Source organism: Aristolochia californica, unplaced genomic scaffold, assembly GCF_029961685.1.
Source record: "Aristolochia californica isolate CCGP_79_NKW_82.1479 unplaced genomic scaffold, dmAriCali1.0.hap1 SCAF_1, whole genome shotgun sequence".
NCBI classification, from domain to species: Eukaryota; Viridiplantae; Streptophyta; class Magnoliopsida; order Piperales; family Aristolochiaceae; genus Aristolochia; species Aristolochia californica.
In genome coordinates this window covers 8727756-8746823 of record NW_027181770.1, presented here as the reverse complement: position 1 = coordinate 8746823, position 19068 = coordinate 8727756, and the positions used below count along the sequence as shown (strand labels likewise).

The window sequence follows — 19068 nt, the reverse complement described above, 5'->3', positions numbered from 1 at the left end:
TACTTGGCTTTCCGCTACCTACCAGGCCAGTTTTTTGGGTAGTGTTGGCTAGGTGCTTAACACATTAGCCGAGATTTTACGATCTAGAAATTCTGCCAAGTTGTTATTGAAGGTGCCATCTGGTCTATAGAGGAGATCATATACAAGCTTGAAGTTGGAGTTCCCTTGTGCCAAAAAGGAATTTGGATAATTTTTTTTTTTTTCAAAAACTTGTTTAAGGGGGGTGGAAGTAAAAGAATAGTAATTGGAAGAAGTAAGACAAAAATAATATGGGTAGGCCAACTCTGAATCATCAGTCAAGATGATTTTCTAGGACTCCATGAGTTTAGTTCATGGAGAAGAGAGACTCATTAGGAGAAACAAGGAGTAAGAAGAGGTTACAGACTTGTGTTAGAACCCTTCTCCTGAATTCAATTGATAGATTAATAATCCTATAATATTATAATTATACCCTTAAAATTTAAACTAATTACATCAATATTATCTTTATGAGATAACTATTATTTACCATAATACCATCACTTGTGTGGGCCTTCTCCTTGGTCTATGGACCTTGAACCCATCTTCTACCTCTCTTGAATATATGGGTCTTCCTTGGTCTTGTGGTTTGAACATATCATCTAACATACTTAGACTTGTAGACCTTCCCTTCGTCATGTGGACTTTAGGCCAATCTTCCAACACAATTATTATTAATTGATTAAAAAACATATGATGTGGAGACAAAGAGGGCTCACTTTCTTATTCATGGGTAATTTACTTTCTTTGAATTCTGATATTGTTTTGAGAAATATTTATTCATTAGATTGTAATTATGTCTAGCAAGGACAAGTAAAATTTTACGTTATTTAAAAACCCATACTCATAATTTTGTTTTGTGAACCCTGTCTTGTAAGGCAAGACGAATGGATGAAGCTTTAGCAAGCGAGAGATTCGGATTTATTTATGGTCGAACGTTTGGCTCGTGTCGGTACCGTGCAGTGGTTCGGAATTTCCAGCAAACGCGAGCGACTATGACGGAGATGGGGCCGCCGAATTTTCCGAGATCTCAGGGGCTTCTCACGGAGCAACACTCTCATGTGTTTCTGTAATTTCCACAAATTACACAGCAGCCAGACCCGAGCCCACCGTCGCTACGGACTGTATACCTGTTACTCAACTTCTACAAAGCAGAAATCTGGGCATTTTCACTGTAAGTTTCTGCCAGAAACTCTACAAACGAGTAAGCCATCGTTCCCAGCAAAATGGCCGTGTTTATTTTAATATAATCACTCTGGAATTGTTGGTATGATTGTTTGCTCTCGGCATTATTGGATTTTGGCTCCTCTTTGCGAGAACACTGCAAGCAACATTTTTTGTTCCGGATTCTCGTTTTTTATTTATTTTTATTTGTGCTACTGCAAGCTTTTATTTTGGGCATAACCTAACTGGCCTTAGCTTTTGCCAGTCTTATTACATCGGATTCCTCAAAAATCTGGTACTTCAGTTTCTTCTTTGTATATCAGTTATTTAAATATTCTTTGTTGATACTTCATTATTGGAAATGATAGAAATAAATAAAATTCCTCCGTGGATCCTGTCACCAAAATGTCTCACTAACGAGAGAGTTCGTGTGAAAAATAATATATGTTAAAGGAGCCATAAACATCAGTTAGCAACCAATTTTGCATAAATATATGAAATTCTTAATAGAATTAATGTGAAGAAAGAACTTAAGCATTCAGCAAACAATGTAGAGACAAGTAGCATACGAAAATAAGCAGCAGACCAACCCAGGGTTCAACTTTATAACAATTTTAGTTCATAGCTTTGCATTTATAACCACCATTATGTTTATTCTTCTTTGGAATGCATGACAATCAATTTTATTTTTTTTGAAAATGGCCAGTTAAACCTTGCTGAACATGCTGCACTTATGTGGCTGGATACTTCTCTGTATGGAAAACGATTTGGTATGCTACACTGATTTTTGCATTGCTTTCTAAAATACCAGGATATCTGATCGAATGAGTTTAGAATGGGCCATTCAGGTGCAAAAATTGTCAAGAATCTTTCTGATCAGAATGCGCAAACCATTTTTATTGCTTGATTATGTTGAATGGACTTTATGTGATAGGCACCAAAAAGCAAGTGAAAAGTGAGCTACACTGAAACAGATGAAAGCAATTTCAAGTTTTCTTTGAAACTTTTAAACTTATATATATATATATATATATATAGAGTGAGAGAGAGAGATGGGAAAAAGAGTATGGACTCAAGTCCATCTAAGTTAGGTGTACCCTATATTTAGTTTAGCCATCAAACTTAAATGGCTTAAATCTTAATTCTTCATTTATATTTATCTCTTATCTCATGATTAGATTTTTTTTTTAATGTTTACCAATATGTGATGATAAGCTTGTGATGATGTTGTTGTTGTATGTTATTATTATTGTTTTTTGGAAAATAGCAGAACTATCTTAAGCCAAGAAGGCGGGGAAAAAAAAACACAAAGAGGCTTGGGGGGGGGGTTGATTATCACAATGGGAGATTGGTAAATGACATCCTCTTTAGCCAAATTATCTGTCAAAACATTGGCAGATCTGCTTACATGCGACCAGCTACAGATACTGTCACTAGCCAATCTATGAATTTCCAAAAAGGAATTCCACTGCCTCTATGGAAGCGTACATGTGTTTGACATCCCCTGCATTCACTGTCAGTTTATATTTTAATGTGCCACCTACAATGTTAAATTACCCATTTTCATGTTTCTGTTTTATTGTTTTATCTATCAGTTTTAGGCTTACTGATCTCTTCACAAGGGAAGTAAACTTGTAATGTCAACTATGGGCTCTTTACCATCTTTGGAAATTCTAGGTGTGTGATGCCTCTTTCTCTCTCTCTCTCTGTCTCTCTTGTCTTTCTCTCTTTCTCTAAAAATTGTCATTTTTTCCACCAGCTCGGGAGCCTGAGGGGTTCTCCATTTGGAGTGGGCCTCCGTTCCAAAATGGTCAACCCAGTGCCAAACTGGAGCGAGTTTCTTGTACATCTGCAAAGTTCTGCGAAAATGGCTTAAGACTCTTAGTGGTGAAAAATGATTCCACCATTAGTATTTATGATAGCCACAACTCAACAGAAATCAAGTCCTTTCAAATTCCATCTGTTCAAGCTGCCACGTTATCCCCACTTGGAACATATCTCCAGACGTTCCAGAAGTCTTCAACTCCACAGGAGAAGAACATAACATTGTGGAATGTATTGTCAGGTGCTGCAGTTTACCAACAGTTTCAGAAGAATATGACAAAAACGACATGGTATCTGCACAATCTTGTTTATTTAAGGCTCTTTTTTGTCATTTCTCCCCTGTACTTGTAATCTGTTTATTTCTTGTTGATTCTTAGGCCCTCAGTCCAGTTCAGTTCTGATGAAGCTGTTGCCTGTCGTTTGGCGACAAACGAGATACATTTTTTTGATGCTGCGGATTTCTCCAAAGGAGTTGTGTATAAGCTTAGAGTTCCTGGTGTAGCTGCAATTGAGCTTTCTAAGACACCAGGGTCTCATGTTGGCGCATTTGTTGCAGAGTCTAAAGTTAGGGTTACCAAAATAAGCTTTTGATATCTAAAAAAAAAATCATCAACCAAGATGAGCTTGCTTGTCACCTTATTTTTATTATTTGTGTAGGGAATTCCGGCTAGTGTCCAGATATTTGCTTCTGCTAAGGAGCTGCAGGCTCAGCCACTTGCTCGAAGGAGTTTTTTCCGGTGTTCTAGTGTACAACTTCACTGGAACAGTGGTGCATCTGGTCTTCTAGCTGTAGCACAATCTGATGTGGATAAAACCAACCAGAGCTACTATGGGGAGTCAAAGCTAAATTACTTGACCACTGATGGAACTCATGAAGGACTTGTACCTCTACGTAGGTTTTGAGCATAATTTTGCATGGATGATACTTTTCTACATCTTGCTTTATGAAGATTGGAAGAAGTTTCTGATATGACTGTCTAGCAGGTAAAGATGGGCCGGTCCACGATGTTCAATGGTCTTCCTCTGGTTCTGAATTTGCTGTTGTTTATGGCTGTATCCTTGTTTTTTCAGCTCTAATTCTTCTTATGGATTCTCCTCCTAACAAAGAAAAAGTTATTTTAAGGATAACTATCTGACTTATTATGTTTTCGTGTTGTTGCTGCTTCTTAACTCTAACTCATCTCAGTTATGCCTGCTAAAGCAACAGTTTTTGACAAGAAGTGCAATCCACTACTTGAACTTGGAACTGGTCCGTACAATACAGTCAGATGGAATCCCAAAGGAAAATGTATCCTTCATAATGTTTGAAGTGATATTTTGGTACACCATTGCTCATTTTTTTTTAACATTAGGCATCCCAATTTGTGCAGTTATGATTATCGATCTCGCAATAATGTAATTGGGTTAAACACCTATGTTTTTTTGTTTTCAAATTAATGGCTTTGAACTAAAGAAAACCTTAATGGTGTTGGATGTGATGCTTCTAAACAATTACGTGATGATGTAGTACATGGCTCTCAATTGTGGAAGAAAAAGATGAAGAATATGAAGTCAGTGAGAAAGTTTAGTCCTAGGAAAGTTCTATTCTGGTAATATTACTCATTTTGGCAATTTCATAGTTGTTTTAGAGTCTATATTTAGGGTGATCTGCCGTAACATTGAATCAGTGTTTTTTGAAGAATTAATGCAAGTTTTCTTTTAGTTGTTAGAATCACTTTGTTTGTCTTTCTCTTTGCTAAGAATAATTTCTTAATCTTTTATTTTATTTTATAATCTTGTATTACTATTGTTAGTTACAAAGCAAAAATTATAGATTCGAGTTTTTCTCTTTGAACATGAAACCAAGAATTCCTTTACTTTATTTTTGTTGTTTTGTAACTTTCCAAGGTCACCACACAATTTAAATTTTGGGCTTCTATGTCAAAAACCTTTTTTGCAAACAGGATGATAATATGAGAGGAGTTCTTTTTAACAATCAAAATGACCTATATAGGATGAATTACTGTATCTTGTAGTGCGTGTGCATACTATCAGACTCAACTGTTTGATACCTTTTCCTGGTAGCAACACTGTTTGCGTCCTATATCAACACTTTGTGATTGGGCCTGTAACTTATCCAAAAAGGAAAAAACTAAACTAAGAAACAGTTTCTGTCACACCCTTATGGTTTTCAAATTTGAGAAACTTAGTTTTCTCATACTCATACAAATTCCTTTTTATGGATTAAATTCTGAACTTATAAGAGAAAAGCAGCGAGAGAGAAAGATCCATGTATTTGCTTTCTTTCAGCACAAGCTAAAAAGTCTAAAGAAGTTCCAAATAATGAGGACATGGTCTCCTTGTCATCATTATTAACACCTTGTCTGATTGGTATATGTCCTCCAACTCTATTTATAGAGAGGCATTCTTCAATACTTTTTTCACAATCTGTCCAAGTTATTTTTGACTTTTTAGATTTTGTCTCTCAGGCAACAAACATGATAAGGCCCTTCTCAGAGGTGTATCTTAGATTTACTTTAAATGGCTTTATATAACAAAGCAAACTTGGCAAAATCTGGTTATATATATTTGCTTAGAAACGATTATCTGTTGAAACCTAGCTTTGCATGCAGGTGAAATCTTGTTGACAAATGTACTCAACATAAAAACACTTGATTTGATGGATGTTCATTTTTTCTTTTATTCATTGTGCTTGTATCCTTAACTCTTTGATGACAGTTCTGTGTTTGGCTGGTTTTGGTAACTTGCCCGGTGACATGGTATGTTGAAGGGGGTTTTCAGTTGTTGTAACAGTAGTGTTGTCTGGAATTTCAATATCATTGTCATATTTATCTTGCTGGGCATGAACTGTTATCTTTGTTTATTTTTAACTTGCCACTTTCATTTTTGCATGAGCTTTGAATGGTGCTTGCTTGACTGAACCACAAAGTGATAGAACCAATAGCTTTTTGTCACTTGCTCTCTAATTAATACCATTAAAAAGGGTTTATGAGACCATTTATCTGATGGGGCCACATGGAAGTGGGCCATATAAGGGTAATCCGACCATTATAGTTGTTTCTCCAATAGTAGTGATATTGATCAGCTGAATGGTCACATGGGGAGGTTTCTAGTGCTAGATCTTAGGTTCAAGTCTTACTAGGTGGAAAGAGGAGTAGTGTGTGTGTTGAATCAACATTTAAAAAAAAAAGGTATTTTTTTGGAGGGTGTCTCAATATCTGCGATTTTTAGTGTGGATTTGGGAAAATCCATGAAATTATACTATCCGTGACATGTTACTATCTTATTCTCTTTTTTTGATGTGCTTATCATTTCCAAGGTTGACAAAGTCCAATATAGTTTTGGATTGCACAAATAAAGTTTTGGCAGTTGAACTATGAATGACTCAAAAATTCTTAAAACTATGAATCACTAAATTACAGACGAAGTGAGGTCCTATAATTTAATGTAATAACAGTGACTATAAAATTATAGTTAGTCGTTTTTTTCCTTGGGGAAAAGATTTTTGGTGATGAAGTACATTTTTGAGATACTAGAAGATTTGTTATCTATCAGACATTAGACTAAAAAAAAACTACCAAGCTTTTAGTGATTTTTTTTTTTTGAAGAAGGATGTATGTACTATTTTTTTATTTTTTTTGAAAATGTGTGTATAACTATAAAAAGAAGAGAGAAGTACAATCAAACTTAGGGCAGAGGGCTTTCCTCCACAACAAGGTGCTGGAATGAAATACCCGCCTTAGCCTTGATGTTTGCCAAATGGTTGGTAGAGCGAGAAATGTGCTTCCAGGTACAATTCAAAAGGGAAATTAAATTACATATTTTCGAGTACATGTCCCAGTGACGCCACAGAAGCCTGATGGATTTTGCACACCAGTTAATGAAGACCTTTGAGTTGCCTTCAATGCAAAGTGGGCCCGTGAGCTGACTTGAGAAAATTTGAGTTCCGTTTAGCAATCCCGAAAGTTCTGCTATTGTGGAGTCGGAGTTACCAAGAGGGCCTGTGAAAGAGAAGAGTAGATCGCCATTAGCATCATGGATAACTCCTTCGTTGGCCTATAATGTGATTAGTCAGAATTTCGGTGGGGGAAGATTTGAATTTGAATTTGCTCCTATTTCTTTCTTTCCATAGTCCCCATAGGATATGTCCATTGCAACACGATAGAATCAACTTTCCTAGCTTTGGGAGTTTGGTGTCAATGAGTGAGAGGATAGTGGATCACAACTTTGATGTAGCACAGTATTGGAGCCCGATTTTACTTAAAAGGAAGGTCTAGATAGAGTGGGCATAATGGTATGATAGGAGAATGTGATTGGCTGTTTTTGGAGCATTTTTGTTGAAAGGACACAAAGGGTTCGGAACTTTGGTACCCTTCCGGATTAAAGAATCAGAGGTGAGGATTTTATTCCTGTAGGCGGTCCAAATGAAAAATTTTGCACGTGGCGTGGCAAGGAGGTTCCAAGCAGTGGCCATAGGGTGATTTGATTGGGCTGTGCATGTGTTACAGAGGAAGTTGTATGTTGAGGCAGTGGAGAAGGACCCTTTTGAGCAAGGTGTCCACATCAAAGTATCATGTGTGTTACTGGGCTTGACCGCGGGTAGGCTGGATAGGAGTTTGGAGGCCAGAATGGCTTCAGAATCCGAAAAATGTCTTCTGAGATTTAAATTCCATTCCCCAATTTCAGACCATATCTCTGAGATAAAGGCATTAGTATTTCCGGAAAGGCTAGAGATTGATGCATGGCTGATTTTGAGGCTGGAATGGCTGGTCCACCAATCGGCCCAAAATTTAGTCGAGGTTCCATTGCTGACATAGCATTTGACTACTTTTTTGAAATTTGGGAGAAGTAGGACGATTTTTTTCCAAGCAGGGGAGCGAGAAGAGTACTTTCCCTCTTCCGTCCACCAGCCCGAATGCTTGTTAGCTTTTGCCGCTACTAAAGCTTTCCAAATTAAGTCAGGGTAGAGGTTGAATTTCCAGATCCATTTAAGGAGAGGAGCAGAATTTGTAGTGGTAGTATCGCGAATACCCAATCCTCCAAGGAATTTTGGTTTGCAGACCTCTTCCCATTTTACTAAATGATATTTTTTTTCTCCATTTGGACCTCCCCATAGAAATCTTCTTTTAAGTAGTTTGATTCTGTTTCTGATAGAAACAGGACATCGGGACATGGACAAATAGTAGCTGGGAATTCCATGCAAGCAGGATTTAATTAGAACCAGTTTACCCGCTTTGGAAAGGAATTTCCCTCTTTAGGAAGCCAAACACCTTTCCAATCTCTCAATGATCAGGTGCCAAGAAGCCTTGGAAGGTAATCAAGGGGTCATAGGGAGCCCAAGATAGGTGCATGCAGACATCTCAATTTTACATCCAAGATAGCTTGCTATTGAGCTAAGTACATTTGGTTCAATGTTAAAATCAGTAATAGATGATTTTGGCCAATTGACTTTCTGGCCCGATGAGATTTCAAATAGCTTAAGCAGGGCTTTGATGTTGTGAATTTGGTTTAAAGAGCATTCACAGAAGAAGATGGTGTCATCCGCATATTGAAGGAGGGCAATGAGCAGGATCTGGGGAGATGGGGCTGAGCCATCCTGACCTTTTAGCCAGTCGGACCATGGCAGACAAGTGCTCCCCAATAAGGGTGAAGATGAAAGGAGAGAGCGAATCTCCTTGCCTGATACCCCTTGTACCTTTGAAGTACCCACGTGGCTTACCGTTGACAAGAACGGAATATTTAGCACTGGATATGCAACTTCTCATCCAGAATCTCCAACGGGTGGTGAAGCCCATTTCACTGAAGAGGCGGTCAATCGGCTTCCAGTTAACCTGGTCAAAGACTTTCTCGAAGTCTAATTTGATGACAACTCTTAGTTGATTGGATTTTTTGGAGTGAAGAAGTTCATGAGCTGCCATCCAAGATATTGCGGCCTCAGATAAAGGTACTTTGACATGGACTAATAACACGGGGGAGGATGGCCTTTAGACTGTTGGAAAGAATTCAGCCTAAAATTTTGTGTGAGCTGGTGGTTAGGCTGATAGGTCTGAAGTCTTGAGGGAGTGTTGAGTTGGCTTTTTTTGGGATAAGGGCAATGAAAGAGGCACCAATGGATTTGTGAGTGATTCCTACTTGATGAAAGTTTTTTTACAAAGGCATGAACATCATTTTTGATTACTCCCCAAACTTTTTTGTAAAATTCACCATTGAACCCGTCTGGCCTTGGGGCTCGATCCTTCGGCAGACCAAGTGCAGCCACATCAATTTCCTCTGAAGAGACGGGGTGCTCCAGTAGAGCAGCTTCTGAGGCAGAGATACGATTGAACTCGATTTGATCAAGAGTAGGACGATTGAAACACTCCTCTGTGTAGAGATCTATAAAAAATATAACAAGGACATTAGCAATGGAGATGCTATCCGTAATCTCGTCTGCATGAAGAATAGAGGATATATGGTTAGTTTTTCAACGAGCTGATGCAACGGCATGAAAGAATTTTGTATTTCCATCTCTGTTGGTCAGCCAACGAAATCTAGCCCGCTACTGCCAGTGAGTGGTTTCATTCTTAAGAAAATTTGAAAGATCAGAATTTAAATGATTTCGAAGAATGAGTTCTGAAGAAGAGAGTGACCTTTGCTCTTTGAGGAGATCAAGCTCAGAGAGACGGCGTTGAATAGAATTTTTCCCAAATGCAGCAGTAGTAGAGAGGCCTCGAGCCCAGGGCCTGATCTTTAGCTTAAGAGCTTTGAGCTTCAGGGGAAATGGCCAACCAGGGTTTGGGTGGTGACTGAATTCTTCCCACCATTCTTTCAGTTGGGGCACAAAAGAATCATTGAGAAGCCAAGAGTTTTCGAAACGGAATGGAGGGTGTCCCCAGGTTGGGGGGTGAGTATTTATTTGGATTGGCCAGTGGTCAGATCCAATTTTATTGAGGACTGGGCTGGAGGTGTTGGGGAAGAGATGCAGGTAGTCATTATTTGCCAAAAAACAGTATAATTTGGAGAGTATAGTGGTGCTTTGTCCATTGGATTAATTAATTTTTTCCTAGATAGTGGTATTTCAAGAAGTTCTAGATTGCAAATTAGATCCGAAAAAGCTTTCATAGTGGGGGAGATTTTTTTTTGCGGGGGGCTTTTTTCGGAGCATCAGAGGGTGGTATTGAAGTCCCCGACAAGAAGTCAGGGTAAGTCCCATTGTTGAACTTGCATCAGTAAATCATCCCAAAAAATGGCTCGGTCGCCATGTCAAGACGGGCCATATATGCCCGCAATGGCCCCTTGAGTGCCCAAAGTTCTATCTCGGAGCCGAATATAGAGGGAGAAAAGACCAGGATTAGAGGATACGACTTCGACCGAGTTGGCATTCCAAATGACGAGAATGCCACCGGAGTGGCTAACCACATCAATCGTTGCCCATTCAGAGTTCGAGCTGTACTAGAGACTCCGGGCAACAAAATATTCAAAACCTTGCAGCTTAATTTCCGTGAGGATTACAATATTTGGTTTACAGTAAAAAATAGCTGCTTTGATGATGTCGCGCTTGGAGTGCGAGCTGATTCCTTGGATGTTCCAAGAGAGTACTATCATTGCATCATGATGTTGAGAATATCCTCTTTTGTATAACAGAAGAGGCCATGATACTACTTAGAGAACTCCCAAGTTAGCTCCAACATTTTCTCTAGCTGATGTGGAGGGATGCCATCCGAATGGGCAAGTATATGCTGTTGCATATTTGCGACTCGCTCCCTGCAGGAGATGATGGGGGGGGGGGGAGTTGGGCAGTTTTGTTTGAAGGCGGTGTTCTTCTCCTTATTTTTGTTTCTTCTTCTGGAGTAAGTGAGAGAGAAGGATCAGAAGGGCATTTTTTTTTTTTAAGTTTTTCTGGAGTAGGTAAGGGGTAAGTGGAAATGGGGTGACAGAGTCTCTGTTGGAGGACTCTCCGTCAGTGTTCGCTAGAGGTTTGCTAGAGTTGGGATCCATTGAAGCCAAGGGTGTTGGGCACAAGAATGATGGGGTATGGGTTGAAGTAAGAAGGTGTTAGGCTGTTCGGGGAGGTATTGTGCCATTTTATAAGATTTGGAAGCTCTGTGAGAGGGGTTGATGATCCTCGGGAACTAATAGATATATCATCATATTGGGAGTCAAGAGTCAGAGCCAGAGGGTGGTGGGCTTGAGGTGGAGGGGTTGAAAGGACAAATGATTTGTTGAAAATTTTCCTGGGGTCTCAGTCTTAGGGGGAGCTGTGGAGAGGGCTCTAGAAGGTCCAGATTGATAGGGACAGACGGGGGATTTGAAGTTTTGAGATTTGTCAGAGGGTTTGGATAGAGATGATTGTTTTCGGAAATTTGGGGGAGTGAGTTTGGGTTTCCCAAGGGATAGAGAAATCATTGGGATTATAGTCAGAGTATTTGAGGGGTGGTTCCGATGGATCATTTTCCGATGAAACAAAAAGCTTGAATCCTCGGGATTGGGTTTCTGACGGTTGTAGGGGGGGGGGGGGGGGGGGGGGGGGGGGGCGCGGGGGGCATAGAGGAGCAAAAGGGTTTTTGTTGGATTTAGGGGAGGGGATGGTAAGGAGGCGATAGGTGTCAAAGAGGAGACGTGTGGTGTGGGACTGGGCGGGATGTGCTGTTGGGTGCTGAGAGGGACAAAGAAAGTCTCAAGGTGTGGGGTTTCGGGGTAGATTTTTTTCGGGGTTTGTGTATGGGTTGACGAAAGGTTAGTGGGCGGGCAAGAGATGAGTGGGCTCATGTCAGTCTGGGGTACAATCGGCGAAAGGACGGGAGATTAATGTGTGGTGGGGGAGACAAAAGGGAGGAAGGATTATTTTGACATGAGGATGGGCGGGGAAGGGGCACATGGCGAGCAGATGGCTGGGTTGAGGTGTCAGGCACGGGGCTCCAGGTATGAAAGGCTTGAAAGGATATCGGAAAGGGAGGTGTCATGATGAGTAGTTTTTAAAATTTGGGCAGAAAAGCCAAGTGTTGGGCAAAAAGGAGTTTGTGAGGTAAGACGGAGCTTTTCAGTCTGGGGATCTGACAAGCCCGGATTGATGGGGGTCTGGATCATATTGGGTTTGGTGATAGGCGGAGAGGGGACATTTGGGGAAAGATTTTTCTGGATTTCAGATTTTGCAAAATTTGAATTTTTTTTTGGGAAGGAACCTTGGATGGGTTTCGAGACCATTTTTTGTTGAGTTGGGCTAACTCTCCATCCTTAACTCAGGTTGGCTCGGTCCCAATTTGATTCAGCACTCTTCGGGTCCGAGCTAAGCTGAGTTAAACTCAGAGCAGGAGCTTGCGAGCCGAGAGTCATGGAGGGGAGAACGATCATCTCCTCGAACTCCAAGATGATCCAGGCAGAGAATTCACCGGAGATAAGCTCAATGAGATGAGAACCACTTATCGGGGATTTAGGCTTGAGGAAGAATCTTTCCCAGAGCACGTTTGTCGGTTTTTCTTCGGCCTAGGTGAGCTCTCCGAAGATGTTCGCACGGCTTTCCAGGGTATGGCGACATCGGAGCTCCGCGGGGATGTCACGAGCATTCACCCAATGTCTAGTAATTGTGAGGTCAGGGGCCCAATTTTCTATGTACTGGATTGGGGAATCAGCTTCATTTATGAGGCGTTGCATAACATCTCAATCATCTTGCGATCTGAAGATAAGGAGCCATTGTCTATCCTAGATGTGCATGATGTCCATTGGCCAGGGGGCTTTGGTGTTTTTCAAGATCCAGTCTCTGATCTGCTTAGCTGAGTTGTAATCGGGGTGGACTGATATGACTGTAGCCGTCGATAAACCTAACTAAGTGGGCCTTCCTCCACAACAAGGTGTTGGAGTGAAACACCCAACTTAGCTTGAGTGTCTGCGAAATGATTGGCAAACCTACGGATGTGGTTCCAATTACAATTCAACAGAGAAATTAAATTACATATTTCAAAATACATATCCCAATGCCGCCAGGGAGGAGGGGTTGACTTTGCACACTAGTCAATGACAATCTTGGAGTCGCCTCTAATAAGGAGAGGGCCCATGAGATGGCCCCGGAAGATCTGAAGTCCATTGAGCAATCCAGAGAGTTCTGCAGTGGTCGAGTCAGAGACTCCTAGTGGCCCGACGACGGAGAAAAGGAGACTGACAATTTTCATCATGGATTACTCCGCCAAATCCAGCAGGACCGGGACAACCAAAAGTGCTGCCATCAAAGCTTTTAGTGATTTAATCATGTTGATAGAAGTTCTGCTATTTTAGAGTTTCGTTTCTTATCCCTGTTCCCTATCCATGTGCATACCAGTGTTATAATATCTCCAGTAACATGAAGTGTATATGTTTCAGAAAATTTTAAGGTTATATAGATTCAAGGCCTATCCACATGAATAGGATGGACTTAAGGCCAAGCCCTAAATACATTGTGTTGAGCCCCCATTCTGGTTTAATTTTAAAATCAAACATTACAAGCTGGTTTCTGTTGAATATACTGTTACGAATATGATTGTCATTCATAATTCATTTTCCTAAAAAATTAACTATTCCATTTATTGTTATATTTTTCTAATATTGCTTTCCGTTTTGCTTCTTTCCTTCATTGCCTATTTATATTGCTTTTCTTCTCAGGCTTTCTGGGATTACTCAGAAAAAAAATTACTTGGGACAGCAAAGGCAGAATGTTCCGTGACAAGTGAATGGTCTCCAAATGGTCTCTTTTTCATGACTGCCACTACGGCTCCAAGACTTCAAGTAGACAATGGGTATTTATATCTTGATCTGCTGATTACTTATGACTTATATGATTGGTCCATATGTAATACAATTATGTTCTCCTTGAAAGGATAAAGATATTCCACTATAATGGATCCTTGTACTTCAAAAAAATGTTCAACAAACTCTACCAGGTTAGTTCCTTATGTCATTCTTTTATTTCTCTTTTTGTGAAGTAAAACAAAACGGATATTTTAACTTTATAATTTTCTCTTCCCACCATTCTTGTAGGCTGATTGGAAACCAGCAGCATCTGAAATATTTGGTGATATAAATGAACTAATTAAGTCAGTTGGCACGCTAAAGATTCAGGACTCAAAACAAGGTGTGTACTTGTTCTATATCTAATTTATGCAGTGGATTTGGATATCAACGATTTTTTTTTTTATTGATTAGTGGTCTTGTCTGCTTCATTACAAGCTTCTAAGCCATCACAACCATCCACGAAGACTGCCTCCACACATGTGCAAAAGCCAGCTGCATACCGGCCACCACAAGTTAAGCAGGCAGTTTCAGTTCAACAAGAAGTATGCATGCATTAACACTTGAAGCTTTAAAATTAATGAATTATAACGTCTCTTTTTTACTTCCAATGTATCTCTTTTTTACTTTCATATTTCTAAATGTAGAACACTTAGAACCCGGTCAATTAGGGGACTGGTGCAGCACAGTGTTTTAGACTAAAGGGATAACAAAGTTAAATGTTTCCTCTTGAGTGTCGGTAACCTAGAACTGAGCAACAACTTAGAAAGCTGCAATTTGAATTCAAGTTTATTGAGTAAAGCTCGAAGGACAGAAAATAAGGTTTCTATGGCTATTAAGAAAAATACTGAAAAAAAAAAGTATTAATTTATCCAAGAGAGAACTAAAACCAGAACTTTGTTCAATAACAAAAGAGTGAATTCTTGTTACATGTGAAGGCCTTGTTATTGCTTTGTGTCATGTGAAGGCCTTGTTATTTCTTTGTTACATGTGAAGGCCTTTTATAAAACATATAAATCAAACAAAATAGGAAACTTCTATCTTGTCCACTATAGGAAATAAACTTCAATTAAGACTAGTAAATCTATTTTTACTTGCTGGAAAAGAAATCTAAAAACAAGAACAATTTCTAATCTATAGAGTTGCTAACTTTTAATCTTTCCTAGTTTGGAAATAAATACCCATACTTAAAACAGCTACTACTACTTAAAAATGACTTTCTACTTTAAGATCTTAATCAAAAAGTTGCTATTTAAGTGATATTTCCTATAAAAAAATTAGCAAGTTACTTGTCCCATAAAACTTCTTATTTCATCAAGCTTAAAATAGAAAAATACTACTTAGAAAGACTATATTCTTGGAACTTCAGCCCTCTTTAAACTGAGCCTTCTCCTTTCTTCTTCTTTCATAAAACATGAGAGATTTTGGGGTGATCTCTTGTCCTTAGATATTCAGCTAGATCTTCCACATTATGATATACTGCATTATTCTTTCCTTCCTTAAAAACTCATCATTAAAGTCTCACTCTCATGTTCTCAGTCTCTTATTCCCAATAATAAGAAAAAAGCTGTTTCACATTAAAGACATCACTAGTTTGCAAATTGGCAGGTAGCTTCACCATGTAAGCGTTATCCTTCATCTTGGCAAGTATATTCCAAGGTTCACGATTCTTTGCTTTCAGCTTTTGATATTCACCGCTAGGGTTTTGTTCCTTACAAAGATAAACCTAACAACCAAAATTCTTCTCCAACTTCAAAAACAAGTTGTCATCAATGCTTGTCAGTTTTTTTTTTTTTTTTTTTTTTTTGTGTTTTGTATAACTAGTTTCAATATTTGGGCAGGCTTAAGTTGGGTGGGTTTTGAGATAGAATTTTAGCTGTTTGGTCTATATGATAGCAAGGGATTCTTTGCTGGATCTCTGGGTTTGGATGAGATTACAGGCACATTAAAAGCTCAGGTATTGTTTGGGTCCTTCAAGGTTTGGAAGAATGTAACTATACCACTTGTCAAGAAACTTGGCTTTTTGGATGGCATCAAAAGCATTCATGACAGTTTGGACACAATTGTTTGTCTCTATAAGGTTTTAGGCTTCTAACATATCTTACCAGTAAGTGCTCTTGATTTTCAGCAATTAACTTATGAAATTCTTTGGTATGTTCACAAACACAACAATTAAATTACTTGGACGATGATAAAAGAAATTAACTTAAAATTCGGGGAGTTTGAACATACCTCTTGTCTACCATTCAATTCAGAAATCTCCACTTTTAAAACCAGAATCCCATTTGATATTTGAAGTATTTTGGGCCTCCTTTTTCAGAAAAATTATCATAGCTTTGCTCAGAAAACAACTTACTTGGATGCAAGCCCTTCATTGGTGATGGATAGCTTGGATCAAGTGACTGGGGGTTTACTAACTCCACTAGTTTATCTCCAACTGGAGAACTTCCAGCTCCATAAAGCTTTCAAAATTGTTAAAGAATCAAATCAAACTTGCTGGCCATATCCGCTCTTAACTCTTCTTAAGCTTTTTGGAACTCTTCACAAGTGATTATGCTTTGACATGCCATCATGTTTACAGTGCAACTTATTTGACTGGTATGAAGGATGCCTTGAATCTGACCTGAAATACAAGCTGTGGCTCTAATACCAATTGATGCAGTATGGTGGTTTAGATTTAAAGGATAACAAACTTGAATGCTTCTTTTAGAGTGTGGGTTACCTAGAATTCAATAACAACTATGAAAACTACAATCTGAGTTCAAGTTTAATTGGTAAAACTTGAAGGACAGAAAGTAGGGTTTCTGTCGTTGTTAAGAAAATTAGGAAAAAAGACAAAAAACAATTGATAAGTTTATCCAAGAGAAAAAAAAAACAAAACTTTATTCAATGATAAAAGAGTGATTTCATTGTTACATATGAAGGCTTTTTATAGGCATACAAATGAACAAAATAGGAAAATCCTATGTTTTCCACTTGTTGGAAGATTAGGCCCAAGCCCACACGACCAAGGAAGGCCCACATATCGAAGAGTATTATAAGATGGGCCACACAACCAAGGAAGGTCTACAAGATGGGCCCAAACCCATAAGTAGGACCCACCAAGATTACCATGAGCTGGCATCCTTATCACATAAGTTGAACGATCAAGAAGGACTCACAAAGGCATCTTTATCTTATGGTCACGTCCTAGAAGAGTTCTAGTTTGAGTTATGTTTGACTTTTATCAATATTGAGTTATTTAATTATGCTAGGACTTATCTTTAAGTGTTAGAGTTTGGGTGTAATTGGGACAAATGTAGTTTTATTGTAATTGGACTCTCCTACCTTCCTCTATTATAAATAGAGGTTCATGTACTCTGATTATAATAAGTTTTATGAAGTCAATGAAGTATTTTTCTTTTCCATAAATTCAACACCACTAAAAGAAATAGAGTCTAATTAGGACTTTCTAAATAAAGTTCTATTTCCAGTATTTTTTTTTAAAAACATGAACAATTTCTAATCTATAGAGTTGCTTACTTTAGAATTCCCTTGTTAAGAAAAAAAAGCCCGCATTTAATACAGGAAACTACTACTAGAAAGAAGGCTTTCTTATTGAAGTTTTTAACCAATATAGGAAGTTTTTATTTCAGTGATGCTTCCCATAAAAAAACAGTTAGTTATTTGTTCCATAAAACTTCTAATTCCAGCAAGCTTGAAATAGGAAATTGCAAGTTATAGAGACTTTCTTATTTAGGATTTTCTATTCTTGGAATCTAAGCCCCAAATAGGAATTTCAAGCTTCTTTAAATTGAGTCTCCTTCCTTATTCTTCTTCCGTAAACATGAGAGATTTTGGGGAAATTCGTCTAGATCTTCCACTTTATTATGTCGAGCATCAAGGACTCACTAAGGTGTGAGTTAGCTAGATGTGACAGTAATTAACTTCTTTTTTTCTTTCTATTTTTTTTCTCTCTTAAGAAAAAGGAATCAATAACATGCAACACAATTTTTTTGGTCATTAACTGGAACTAGTCACATATAGAGACTGAGATTTTGGCTATCCTCCTATCTTATTCTGCTAGTGAAGGAAATTGTCAGTTGGATTCACTGTATAACCAGTGGTTTTGAGAACTGGTCGATGGCTGTTTTTTTTTTTTTTTTTCTGCTTACTAACAGATTCATTAAAGTAAAGTAGGTACTCAAATGCATATCTATCCGTATGGCTAACATTCAGAGTGGAGCAAGCTAAGGATTGATTGAGTTTGAACATGATTGGATGCAAGGGTTGTGTCTGGATCTACCCAGATTTGAGATTTCTAAGCCATCTAGGTGGTTCTACTAATGCATTTGAGGTGTTTGCTTTCTTAGAACCCACCACCATAATTAAAGTTGTATAGAATCAGATTAAAGATTCTCTGATGACATTTGGTTACTCAAAATTCAGTCAAGAAATTCATCTGAACTATGTGCACTATATTAATGCCTTATTATTTTCATGGGTGGCAGCTATTGGGTGGAAGCGGGCCTTCAGAGTATGAACACAAAACCTTGTTTTTTCTCTTTCTTTTCTTTGGTGGCTCTGCAAACCCAAAATTTTCCATCTTATTGAAAATTGATGGCCCTGGTCACATCCAGGGAAACGAGCAAAAACGCATCGAGAAACAAAAAGCGCAGAGAAAAGCAGAAGGAGAAAAAAGCAGCCGAAGCTGCTAGTGCTGCCCTACCAGGTAACTGATCTTGATATGCCAGTATTTTTCCAAAGGTCCTGTGTTGTGGGGTGGTTTTTGGGCGCAGATTACTCCGAGGAGTCTACAGGTTCGGAGCCTGCCCAGTGCCTTAATTTGGTGTAGTCAGTTTTCATATTTATGTCATCGTTGTAAGAGACGATACAGATGGTTGGCAGGGTTTTGTTTCTTTTAATTCTTGTTTCACTAATTTACAGGAGTAAAATATTCTTTGAGAGTTTTTTCTTCCTTAATGACGGAACATGTATTCGCTAGACAACTCATAGTAAAAAAAATAAAAAATAAAAAAAGACGCTTGAACCTTTTGCAATGCTGCTGCTTCTTATATGTGATAATTAATTACGGATAAGCGAAGGGTTTATTAGTAATTTGTTTTAAACGAAGGGTTTGTTAGTAAATGTAATGCATACTTCTTCTTTTAAAGAGGTACTCGCATAGAAGAAATCTTTGATAGAGACTTTCGAGCTTTTCCAGAACGGAAAAAAGGTGACATAAAATTTTATTTAATAAATATACCGTTATAATATTACAAAATTTTATACATATATTTTATTATAAATGATGGGTCCTTAAATTACTTATGCAATATTTTATTT

At 38.4% G+C, this 19068-nt stretch overlaps 1 protein-coding gene across 4 annotated transcripts; it reads left to right on the top strand.

Annotated features, from left to right (window-relative positions):
- The first annotated feature begins 1079 nt into the window (after positions 1-1079).
- Positions 1080-18705, top strand: LOC137944704 (uncharacterized). 4 transcript variants are annotated; one of them, XM_068790444.1, is made up of 14 exons: positions 1080-1192; positions 2778-2859; positions 2942-3296; positions 3384-3570; positions 3664-3898; positions 3991-4059; positions 4193-4294; positions 5725-5765; positions 13618-13751; positions 13832-13895; positions 13993-14086; positions 14182-14288; positions 18234-18259; positions 18363-18705. In XM_068790444.1, exons 2-14 carry the CDS (start codon positions 2820-2822, stop codon positions 18460-18462), a joined length of 1554 nt encoding a protein of 517 aa, XP_068646545.1. In that variant the 5' UTR covers positions 1080-1192; positions 2778-2819; the 3' UTR covers positions 18463-18705. The 4 variants fall into 4 exon arrangements, with proteins under 4 accessions (XP_068646545.1, XP_068646530.1, XP_068646537.1 ...); XM_068790429.1 differs by having other exon boundaries at positions 1123-1222; XM_068790436.1 differs by lacking the exon at positions 1080-1192 and adding an exon at positions 1216-1285.
- The last annotated feature ends 363 nt before the right edge of the window (positions 18706-19068 follow it).